Source organism: Meleagris gallopavo, chromosome 6, assembly GCF_000146605.3.
Source record: "Meleagris gallopavo isolate NT-WF06-2002-E0010 breed Aviagen turkey brand Nicholas breeding stock chromosome 6, Turkey_5.1, whole genome shotgun sequence".
NCBI classification, from domain to species: Eukaryota; Metazoa; Chordata; class Aves; order Galliformes; family Phasianidae; genus Meleagris; species Meleagris gallopavo.
This window is the reverse complement of record NC_015016.2, coordinates 45920579-45932839: the sequence shown is the minus strand read 5'-3', so window position 1 is coordinate 45932839 and position 12261 is coordinate 45920579. Positions and strand designations below refer to the sequence as shown.

General features: G+C 35.7%; 1 protein-coding gene across 1 annotated transcript in view; it reads right to left on the bottom strand.

Annotated features, from left to right (window-relative positions):
* Positions 1 to 12261, bottom strand: part of DPY19L1 (dpy-19 like C-mannosyltransferase 1) — a 47376-nt gene that overhangs the window by 2014 nt on the left and 33101 nt on the right. The window contains 9 exon segments of the mRNA XM_031553988.1: positions 912 to 1037; positions 1465 to 1564; positions 2388 to 2562; positions 7189 to 7235; positions 7238 to 7307; positions 9095 to 9119; positions 10746 to 10795; positions 11282 to 11353; positions 12093 to 12194. Of these exon segments, the coding sequence (XP_031409848.1) occupies positions 912 to 1037; positions 1465 to 1564; positions 2388 to 2562; positions 7189 to 7235; positions 7238 to 7307; positions 9095 to 9119; positions 10746 to 10795; positions 11282 to 11353; positions 12093 to 12194 (767 nt within the window).

Below are 12261 nucleotides of genomic sequence, written 5' to 3'. Positions count from 1 at the left end.
ACTTTTTAAACCAGTCTATGAATACTTACTTGCGCCTTCTATTTGAAGTTTATGTTTATACTAGAAATTCTGCTCAGATTACAAAGTCAATAAATATACTAGTAATTCATTAAATTTGATTGCTTTTGTGGTTACATAATAGCAATGAATTTAGAGGGAACAGCACACACGATGAAAGAATTCCTACTATACAGAATGTATTACCAGAGACCCTTAAAGTTTCCTATTAAATGGAGGGTGTTTCTTACATTCCTGACATATATAAAGAAAACTCACTAAATAAGGCATCTTAATTACATTCCCTTTTTTTTTTTATTAAGGCACACAACCAATATAAATTCTCTGCAGTCACCTTTCAATGCTAATATTGCTATAAGCTTCCTAATCTTGGCAATGGTAATACCAAAGAAATAAAATAGATTGATTTCATTTTATCCTTAATGCAAATAAATTCAAGTGACTTTGTCAGAAAGGCTCAGAAGAAAAATTAAGAAAGACAGCATACCTTTTTCTTACAGTCTAAACGTGACAAAATTTTCAGTGAGCACCACCAGTCATAAAATTCTGGTTCTCAAACCATGTTCTGCTCTGCACCTTGTAATCATTCTGAGCTTTTATTATACATTTGTGTCTGTTCTTGCCATCACAGAATGACTGTTTCCTTTGTGAACTGTTGTAATTTACAGTGAAGTTTAAAAATATATAAAACACAGCTTTTCAGGTGCACAGGAAGACCATGAAATTACTGAAGTTGATCATACTTCTCCAGCTAGGAGAAGCTGGAGGAAAATGTATTATGAGCACTTTTAATTAAGCATAGATTAACATTTCAATGCTACTGCCTGATCCAAATCTCACAGTACATATTTGGATGGTGTATAATTCCTGTGAGAAAGGCAGAGATTACTCACTTCTTTCTGCTTACGCACAACGACTCTTCTAGAATGTAGTAATTCACTCCTAATTTTATTAATTCTTTTTTCACTTCTTTTGCAGGTTTTCGGCTGTACATGGAATACACTATTTTAGTTCTGGCCCTTCAAAAAGAGAAACATCATTAAAGTTTAATTAATATAGCAATAAAACTACTCTTTCATTTTAGGTTGCACAGGAAGGTTTTTTATGTCATAAAAGCACTAAAAAAAAAAAAGAAATCCTAAAAAAAAAAATCTGCTTTGATGCAGTGTTTTCCTCACAAATGCAATGACTCCAGAAACAGAATACAGAATACAGAGCCCTCTGATGTTTCTGCAGCAGGAAACAACTATGGTTACTTTGAGTAGAAAAATGTAAGAATGTCAAGAGCAATGCATTTGAAATGTAATATTCAAGGCTAGATACAAAGACACCAAAACAAAACTTACTACATAACATGATGCCATTCCTACTGCATACTACTCACATTAACAGAATTAAGGGAATTTTTTTTTTTTAATTAAAAAGATCCTCAACTTTGATATTCACCTTAACCCTGCATCTTCATAATGTGGATGGTTTACAATAGGACGAAATGCTGACAATTTAACACTTGCCATTGTAGGCATTGCTCCTGCAAAAATTGCATCTGAAAAACAGAGTGAAAGGCATGTTTGAAATCAAGATTGAAGCAGTAAAAGCAGAGAACTATTCTTCAGATAACTAAAATAGCAATCCTATAGAAAAGTATGAGGAGGAAAAGTACTTAATCCTTTTGAAAAAGCCTTATACTGCACACACAGTATATGCACAAAATCATTTTTTCTTTTTAATTTTAAAACCTTGATGTCAATATAAGTAAGATAATTAAACATCTAAGATTGGAGTTTTAATATATTTTATTTTTCTTGGATTAGTAGTAAAATGTATAAATTATGAGAATATTGGATTTTTTTTTGTCATTTCTTACTTCATTGTTAAATGAGGAATAAAATTGTTAGACTTCTTTGGATTAAGTGCATTTTCTTGCTCTTAAATTTTTTGTTTCCAGATAGCTTTATGACGCTTCTTTTCTCTTTTATACAAGAACAGAAGCAACCACAACACAGACACTTTGAATTATCCCCTAGTAAAATAATGAGCATGGAGCCACATAGAGAACCAGAGTCACATAAGCAAAAACCTCCTTCAATTGGACTTTGCAAAAACAGTCTTGTTGTAGAAGCACTACACCAGTGGCTAGCACCTCTAGACTGGCAGGCTGGAGTCTAACAAAACTAGTTTTTGTGTTTTTTTTGTTTTTTTCTCCCCTCTATTTGAGACAACTTCTATATGAAAGCCATACATGACTTTTTGGATAGTCCCAAGGCACAGCCAAGGACAGTAGCAATCACTTTGCAGATACTCATACTAAGTTCTATAGCTGCACCTCACAGTAAGAAGCAAACAACATACATTACTAAATAGTTTACCTTGTCTAGTATTGACTTGTATCCACTCTAGAAGTTCCTCCTGTGGCAAATTGCTAAATTCTCCCATGATGTTCCACTGAGTCTGAAGATTTGCTGACCCTTCTATTGCCATCAGTGCTAAAATAGCAAAGACCAATGTTCTGGGCTGGATTTTACAGAAGAGCCATCCAAACAACTGAAATACAAGAATTGATTATTTTCTTGAGAACAATTCAGTAATAATGCATGCAGCACAACTCATTTTTATTTCTCCATAAGGAACTTAATATGTATTAGAATGGAAGACACCTCTTCTTCTATTGCTTCTCCACCACACTTCAGTGAAACCTCACAAGAAGTATTTATGTTTACTGTGCATTTATCTTCAATACTACAAAAAGGAAACTTGATACAAGTACAGCTTTTAAAGTTCTAGTCAAAATGTCAAATTCTGCAAGGAGAATTCAATAATGCTAACTGTATTCGTACAGTATTTTATCTTCTACTTGCATCTAGAAGCAAAACCAGTGTCACAAACTTCTGAAAAATACAAATAAAAAAGCAGAATTTGGGCTAATGTTAACTTATATCCTATTCCTCCCTTCTTTGAATTGAAAAGGCTAGCCTTTGCATTTTTCCCTGCAGATTGTTTACTGTAGGCTTTAAGCAAATACACAGACATGAAAGTATAAGCTATTTTTAGCTACTCTGAGAAGACTTTAGATTTCAAAAATATCAAATATTCAGTAAACAAACATAGTTCATTCCACGTACCTTCATCCACTTTTTATTATTAAAATACGAAATTAAAGTTTCACAGTAAGTTTATTACTAGACTATACCAATGAACACGTAAGTTATTTTTTCTTATAAATTAGTCCTACGCTATTTGAAATGATTTTGATCTCCCAAGCCACCTCTCAAAAAATGTACAATGTACTACTCTCATTCTCAAAGAGTTGCTAAACACTCTAACAATATGATAGAACTTGAGTTCAATGGCTTTTCAAATCAAAGAAAACTGCCTTCCTGTCATGCTCTTGTAAAACCTCAGTAATATTAGAATTATCTGAATTTACCACTGTTATGTTTGTACCAAGGGCCCAGAAAGGTTGAACATATCTTCAATTTAGAATCATAGAATCACAGAATGGCCTGAGTTGAAAAGGAGCCAGCCCAGCTGGCACCAACCACCAGCCCAGGCTGCCCAGAGCCACATCCAGCCTGGCCTTGAATGCCTCCAGGGATGGGGCATCCACAGCCTCCTTGGGCAACCTGTTCCAGTGCCTCACCACCTTCTGTGTGAAAAACCTCCTCCTAATATCCAACCTAAACCTCCCCTGTCTCAGTTTAAAACCACAAAAACAAACAAACAAAAAACTTAGGATAGAAGAATTCCCCCCTAAAAGAAGGGGAAACGAATGCATGCAAACAGTAACATCTTTATTGTCAAACAGGTGCCACAAGCCACAGCACTGAGATACTGGAGAATATAAAGGCTCACGCAAAAGAATAAAAGAAAATGAAAGAATAAAACAAAAAATTCCTCATATTTACAGACTATTTCTAGTATCTTTTGTTTGTTTTTACATGCTGACTGTTCACATGTCAGACATCTGCCAGACCAGAAAGAACCTAGCTCATCTTTTACAGGTATCAATCAGCACAAAAGTAGGGAACACGCTGAAGAGGCAAACAACCCTGACAGACAGCAATATAAAGGAGGTATTTTTAGTTCACTTAACTTATTCACCTAAACTGTAGCACTCCTGAACACGGGTATGGACTTCTAAGGCTGAAGATAGGGCCACGATTACAGGCCTTGTCACACACAGTAGACTGTCATTTACTTTCCTCTCTATGAAAAAAATTGCAGCAATTTAAAGCCTTACCTTTCCTAGCATTCAACACCTGTATTTTTTTCAACCTAACTATGACTTTGGGATGCTGAAAAGAAGGAAAAAAAAAAAATGAAATCACTAGACATGAGCTATCCAAAGGGACAGCTCTGCAGAACATTTGCATTGGTAGGTTTCTGAGAATCTTACTGTCACTTTACAGCTGTGGGGACCAAGAGCAGAATGACTAAGGGCCAAACTGCAGTTGGAAGTAGAATATCTCACCTTGCACGCTTGTTCTCTCCCATCTCTGTTTTTAAATGCTATCCTTTCTACTAACAGCCTAGATTACAGTCAGTGGCACAAACTAAATTCTAAAAAACTGAAATAACTTGAAAACAAAATTGTGGTGAAATACTCTGAATGCGTCCTTCCAAAATCCCCATGGTGACAATGCGAGGCATCCCATAAAAACCAAAACATAATGATTACTGGAAGCACCAGATTTCATTAACTGGCCTGATGGCCTTTATTACATAAATAAACAAAAATCTACAATCCAGGATGAATTGCTGTAGTGCAATTACAGAATCACACAACCATAGGAGTTGGAAGGGACCTCTGGAGATCATCTAGTCCAACTCCCCTGATAAAGCAGGCTTCCTGCAGTAGGCTGCAAATTACTCTTAAAATACTTTAAAAAATAAACTGAGAATACTTAAAATAAAATAAAATTCATCAAAAGCAGCCTTTCACTAATATGCAGTACCAATTAACTTGTGATACAGAAGAAGCAGAGGAGGAAACAAACTGATAGAAAACATTCCTCTCAATCATTCCCTGTTGCAAGGTATTTTTTCTATCTTTCAGAGATTATTTCTCCTCACACAGAAGAAAAAAAAAAAGAGTAGGACAAATTTATTGTTCTTCAGATCTTCAGAAGACTGAGTACTGAAACTAAGATTCACACATCAGAAATTTCTGTAAGAGTTTTCAATAGGCAGAAGAGCCCATCAGTTTTCTTCTAGGAAAACACACAGATAAAACTAGAATAATTAAGAACAAATTAATTTTGTACTGAATTCATTTATAAAGTAGACGCTATCTAGAAATCACTTCAGAAGAGAATGACAGACATTTTTCCTTTTCTGTTTTTCTGGCTTTTAAAAAGAAGCTTCATATTTCTTATTAGCACAGTAACTGTCTTCCCCAGCCATTGCTGGTCTCCCCACTTCTCTCCTTTCATCTATATTTTGTCCATAATATTTCTCAGCATCCACAGTGCTCATCTCCCTAATCTGTTCTCTTATTAAATTCAGCTCAGTATTAGTCATCACCTTTCACTCTTTCATGTTGGATACTCACTCTGTATGACGTGAATAACACTTTCCATAGAAGAAAACAGCTGAGGTTGGAAGGGACCTCTGAGGATTATCTAGCCCAAATTAGCTGCACAAGCAGGACCACCTAAATCATGTTGCTGAGGACCGCATCTAGGCTACTTCTGAATAATTCCAAGGATGGAAACTCCACAACCTATCTGGGCAGCCTGTGCCAGTGCTCAGTCACCCTTCAAGAGAAAAAGAGTTTCTCTGTCATGAGACAGAGCCTCCTTTGTTTCTGTTTGTGCCCACACACACACACACACACACACACACACACACACACGCACACACAGTGTGTAAGATCCCCCCTATAGCCTATTCTTCTCCAGGCAAAACAGTCCCAGCTCTTTCAGACTTGCCTTGTAAATGCATATTCTAGTTCCTTTATCATCTCAATGGCCCTCTGTAGCCTCAGCAGTGCTTAACAGTGCTAAGTATAGGAGATTACTTCCCTTGAAGTGCTAAAAATGCTCCTCTTAATGCAGCCCAGGATACCATTAGCTTTCTTTGCAGCAAGGACACATTCCTGCCTCATGTTCAACTTGGCATCTACCAGAATCCCAAGCCCTTTTCTGCCAAGCTCTCAGCTGGTCTGCTCCCAGCACATACTAGTGACTGGGGTTGTTCTCTCTTAGGTACAGGAGTTTGCACTTCCTTTTGTTAAGCTGCATGAAGTTCACATCAGCCCATCCCTCCAGCCTGCTGAGGTCCCTTTGGATGGCAGCACACGCATCTGGTTGGCATAACAGCCACCCTTCCCAGTTTTGTAACATCAGTAAATTCTGCCTTTATACCACACCTTTAATGAAGATGTTGAAGAGGACTGGACCAAATACTGACATTGAGGTATAGAGCCAGTCAGTAGACTCCAATCAAACTTCGTATCATTAATCATGAGATCTGGGACCCAACCACTCATCCACCTCTCTGTTTGCTTCCCAAATGATTGCTTAACTGTTTCTGCAAATGCAAAACTTATAAAGAAACCATTTAGATACAGATTCAATCAAACTCACATCTCAAAAATACTGATGCTGAAATACTGAAAGTCAATTCTAAGAAATTTCAATCTTAAAAAAAAAACCTAATAACATTTTGTGATATTGGTACTTTGGGCTAGCAAAGTTGCAACTGAGTTAGGCACAGGACTTTTTGATTTTTAAGGCTGAAGTGTTTGCAAGATGTAAGACCATGTAAAACTGCACCTTTAAAAGCCATTCATACACACAAAGCTGTGAGCTCAAAAGGGCCATGAAAGTATAGTGTAAACTAATTCAAACACTGCTTGAATGAAATCAGTAGCTGATCCAAATAGTTTCAAGAGCATATAAGCGAGCAAGTAAAATAAAATGTACAGTACACCTCTCTATGCTCATGCTTAATACAACGCATTAATTTGTATAATAATGCAGTTGGATAAGTTTAAATTTATTTGGAGAGAAGGGAGAACAAAACATCCGTAACCATATTTTTAGACTGCAATTTAGTGTAAATGTGATACTCAGATTCAGCAATTACTCACAGAAATTTCTTTTAGAATAAATATCTAGCTACTAGCATAAATACTGAGATAGCTACAGGACTACATAAAGATCTTACCTGTTTTGAACACACCAAAGAAGCCATAACACATAGATGCGGTGTCAAAATAATTTTAGTCTCATGATTAAAATCGCTAGGACACTGTATGCCAACAGCTGCAATGCATGGTATATCACCTGCAAAAAAATAAAAATGCCTATATTTGCATAGATAAATACGTATATATTTATATATATGTTTTTATACGTGTATATATATGTGTATGTATGTGTATATACATACTTTTGGTTTGTCTCAAACCAAGAACTTCACTTTCAGTATAGCTTAAATGACAATTTTATCTGGAAAAGAGTCAAGGTGAAAGTAAAGATTGTCACATTTCAGACAGCGAACAGGACATTTTTCTGAAGTATCTACAGGAAGTAGAGGTGAGAAGCAGGATGGAGAAACATCAGGAATAAGAGGAACTGGAGGGATGGCTGGCTACAAAGAAGATTCTGAAACCCAGTGTCCTGGTTTCAGCTGGGACAGAGATGATTTTCTTTACAGTGTCTGGCATGATGCTATGTTTTTGCTTTAGGAGAAAAACAGTACTGATAAAACAACAGTGTTTTAGCTGTTGCTGAGCAGTGCTGCATGGAGCCAAGAACATTTCAGTTTCTCAGCTTCTTGTACTGTCCTACCAGCTAGAAGATGGAGAGAAGGGGAAGAGGGCACAAGGAGCTGGGGAGACAGAACCAGAACAGCTGACCTGAACTGGTCAAAGGTATATTCCACACCATATGACACGATGAACAAAAAAAAAAACAAAAACAACAACCTATAAAGCTGAAGGGAGTTGGCCAGTGGGGCAGCTGCTGCCTGGGGACTGGCTGGGCATCAGTCAGCAGGTGGCTAGCAATTGCTTTGTGCCTCATTCATTTTGTGAAATACATGTATACATATATATGTAATCTTTACTGTTATTTCTTTCTCCCTTTTCTGTCTTACCAAATAGCTTTTATCTCAACCTATGAGTTCTATCCTTTTTTTTTTCCCCGTTTTCTCTCTGATCCCACTGGGAGGTGAGGAGTGAGAGAAAGGCTGCATGTTGCTGAGCTGCCTGTTGGGTTAAACCACAATGTAGTCAAGCAATAAGAGGCAAAATGTCTTATGTAATCTCTTTACAGAAGTGAAGAGACCTTGCTAACACTTTGTTCAAAGGCCTAAACTAATTAAATATGAAAAGAAAGAGGCAAACAATCTTTGCTACTCACACTACTACAGGCAATTTCTTTAGTATTCTCAAAGTTAAGAAGCAGAGGTGTCACTCAACACTAATTCTACACTGCCTGTGGAAGTGCTTTGGAAAACACACAAGTGTGGAAAATGCATAGAAGCATTTTTACAATCAGTGCTTTAATTTGATTATAATATTTGAATGGTGTGAGATTTTCCTCATGACACAAACCACAATAAACTGCTCTTAAAGTTTTGCTGACTTAACTGAAAATAAAGAAATCCATTAGAAAGCTGCCACTCAACTGTAATCTTTGAGTAATTTTATTAAAAGAATGATATCACAATGTTTTTTTTTCTATTATGGTTTAAAAAAAAAGAATATTTAAAGGGGAAATATTCATCAGTCACAAGATTATAGCATGAAACTTATTCTGCTACTCAGTCTACATAGGGAAAGTTGAAGGTCCAGCACAATTTCAGTGTTTTTCCATAGTGTCTAGCAAAAGCCCCAAAGCTTCTTATTTTGCACTGCCACCCCATCATTTGTATATTTTTATTCAGCATTCTACAGTTATTCTTTGGTGACATGCTGGACAAAAGTTAAGACAACAAAAACTGCAAATAACTAGCTCAAAAGAAACCACACATCAGCATCAGTATTAGAATACAGCTTGCAAATGGTTGAATATTCATATATTAACTTATGAATAAAATTATGCAGGAAAAAAAACCAAAAACTTACCTCACCCTGGATAAAACGTTCCTCTCTGAATATTAGAACAAAGAAAAATCATGTGATTTGTTTATATCATACAGCAAATATTGTTACTTTATAGGTATCTCTAGTGGTTTTAAACAAATTAATTCAGTAAGCATGCGTCAGCTCCTGCACAGATTTACAAGGGCTGTTCTGAAAGTAATGCCTCCTGTTTTATTTTGTTGGCTCACTACATCAGAGGTGGATGTTTGTGGTTTGGCAGTAGAGGTTAAACTTTCCATCGATATCCCACTATATTCTGTTACCCTGTGACAGAAAGCAGCAGAGGGGCAGTCTGACCAAGCAGCATCTGACATGGAAGTAGGGATGAAGCAAAGGTGTGCCACTGAATTCCTCCATGTGGAGACATTTGCACCCCCCTGACATTCATTGATGCTCGCTGAATGTTTATGGAGACCAAACAGTGGATGTGAGCACAGTGAGGGGTGGGTGGTGTGTTTCAGCAGTGGCTGCAGCAACAGAGGGTCACCTCTGCTGCTGCAGATTTTTATTAGTGTGGCATGCAGGCTCTTGTTCATCTCTGGTGAAAATGCATAGCTAATGGTGGTGACTGTTTTGAAAAATAGGGTTCTGTAGCAGAGAATTTGCTTTATGAAGTAGTATCATCATAGTCTTTGTTGTAGTTACCATGAAAATAAATCAGAGGCATAACTTTCAGCATGGCACACATGGTTTTTCGTCTTTATGACAAACTTTGAAATACTCTGCAAATCATTACCTATCCTCCATCCTACGTCTACACGGAAATCTGAATACTATTTTTTTCATTACATTCATGAATTATTTCATACTTGGAAAAGCTTATTTGGAGATTGAAATCTTGGTAATGACAAAAGAGATAAAGCAATGATACCAAAAAAAAGTCAGGTACTCATTTATTTAGGTACTCTGTAGATTTTTTATTTACTTCTGGAAAAAGCCAAAACCAAATGTGAATACAGAGAAAATTATGCATACTTGTTTTTATCTGTGAAGGCAAAATGGTGAAACCTGCTCATATCTGTTGAAATTTAAATAAAAGCCATTAAGACTTTGGAAAGCAGCGATGACTGAAATGATTGAGAACAAAAATAAATAAAATACAAAAAAAAAAAAGGGGAGTGAGCAAGAAGATATGTCAGTTAGGGAAATGGCAATATTCCATTGGCCAAATTCAACCCTTTTGAGTACAAGTGATGCCAAATGCCTGTAACAGACAGAACGTGTAATACAGACGTTTAGAAGATAAAGTAAAAACAGCTGGGATCCCTTCTCAAAATGAAACTTGCATATCTTTACAACCTGGAAAAAAATAACAACAATGGGGAGGAAACAGCTTGCATTCACTATTTAAGGGTCTATTCACTTGTCTCCTACAAGTAAATACCAGCTTAGGAGCAGGGCAGAAAAATAAATGATGAAATAGAACATTTGGTAGGATGTTAGTTTAACATAAACATTCTGTAAATATACCAGAAATAGCACATCCAAGACATTCAGTTAGTGAGCTATACATAATCTATGTTTGTCCTTTTGAATGGATAATACAAAATTTTAAGTTATTTAATATATATCAAATCAGATGAACTTCCAGCAGGCAGATCAGCTTTACATTCACAAAGTACACAATATTTACCTTTCATACTGTCCTGGATGAGAAAAGGTCCATCTAAGATATTTAACTGCCTAAAGAAAACAAAACCAACAAATATATGAATAAATTTTCAAAAGCATAAGAAAATACTTCCAACATTTGCTAAATTAAATTACACCTGAGTAATCTCATATTCAGACAATGCTACATAAAATGCTTCTGCTAAAAATTTTTTGAGGATACTTAATTAGCCAGGCAGTCAAAAATCATCCCATCTGTTCTTGTGTAAACTATAACTTATTTTCACACAAACTGTACATAAACAAATTTACCAAAACAGTTGTAAACTTTTGTTACAGTGCTCATCAGCTAAGTGACAGACTTTTTTCTGGTGCTTAATATCAACTCATTGACTCAGGACTGGAACTTTGGTAAATAACTACGCAAAGGAAATTCTGAATTGCATTCAAATATTCTTGAGAAATTCTGTTTTATTAGCTCAAAATAAATAGTGGTCCCTTAACAGCAATGAAAAACACTATTCAAGGAAAATGTGATTCTGTCAGTCAATCACTTACCCTTTTGACAATTACAACAAAGACCACCAGGACAACTGGTAGCAGTAGAGTCTTTATGTACCGTATTGGAGTCTACAGTGGAAATAAACTGAATTAGTTGCTTTCCATTTGTCTAAGGTTACAACGATTGTCATTTTAAAGAAAATATGATATAATATAAAAAGTTCTCCCTTAATTGAAACAAATTTAAACATGTAACAAGAACAAAGCTTTAAGAAACTCAAATTTCAACTCCAACCAGCAATCCCACTCACTAGAGGTCCTAATACAAATGTCATTTGAATATTATCACCCTTTCTTTTGCAAGCTATTCAAAGACTAGAAGCAGGTTGTATCTCAAAAGAATTTGAATACTCTGAGTAACCTATAGATGTTCTGAAGGCATAGCTAGACACTGGTGAACTAGAAAAGTCTACTAGCAGAACATTAAGAAGCTTTGACGTTCATCCATAACCTAAATCCACCACATCTTTGTAGCCCTCATCACATTTTCCCCTCAGTCACTTAAAATCTTAAATGTGCAGAACTGTGACCTTTCACTTATCTGTGAACGAATACTTCTTTTTAAGTAAAGGAAGAATTTTTCTTAGACATGAAATCAAAACAATTACTTTTAGTCCAGTTCAATATTAAAACAATTTAAATTTAGCTGAAGTTCATTAAGTGTCTCTGATTTGACCAGTAATCACTTGGAACTTGAAAAAGAAAAGTCTTATGATGGCAATTATGGTTCACAGACATTTTAAGTTATGAACTGAGATAAACAAAAAAAAGTTCCCTTTTCCATAATAATCTAATTTGATCAAATTACCTCTTTTTCCATGAAGTCAAACTCTGCAGCACAGGTATACATTAATGTATCAAAATCCTTGTAGCCAATAAATTTAGCTTTTAGTATATTACCTATATGTGCCTGGTAGGAAATACAAGGAAAAAAAAAACTGCAGTAAGCAAAAAAAAAAAAAAAAAAAGAAAAAGGT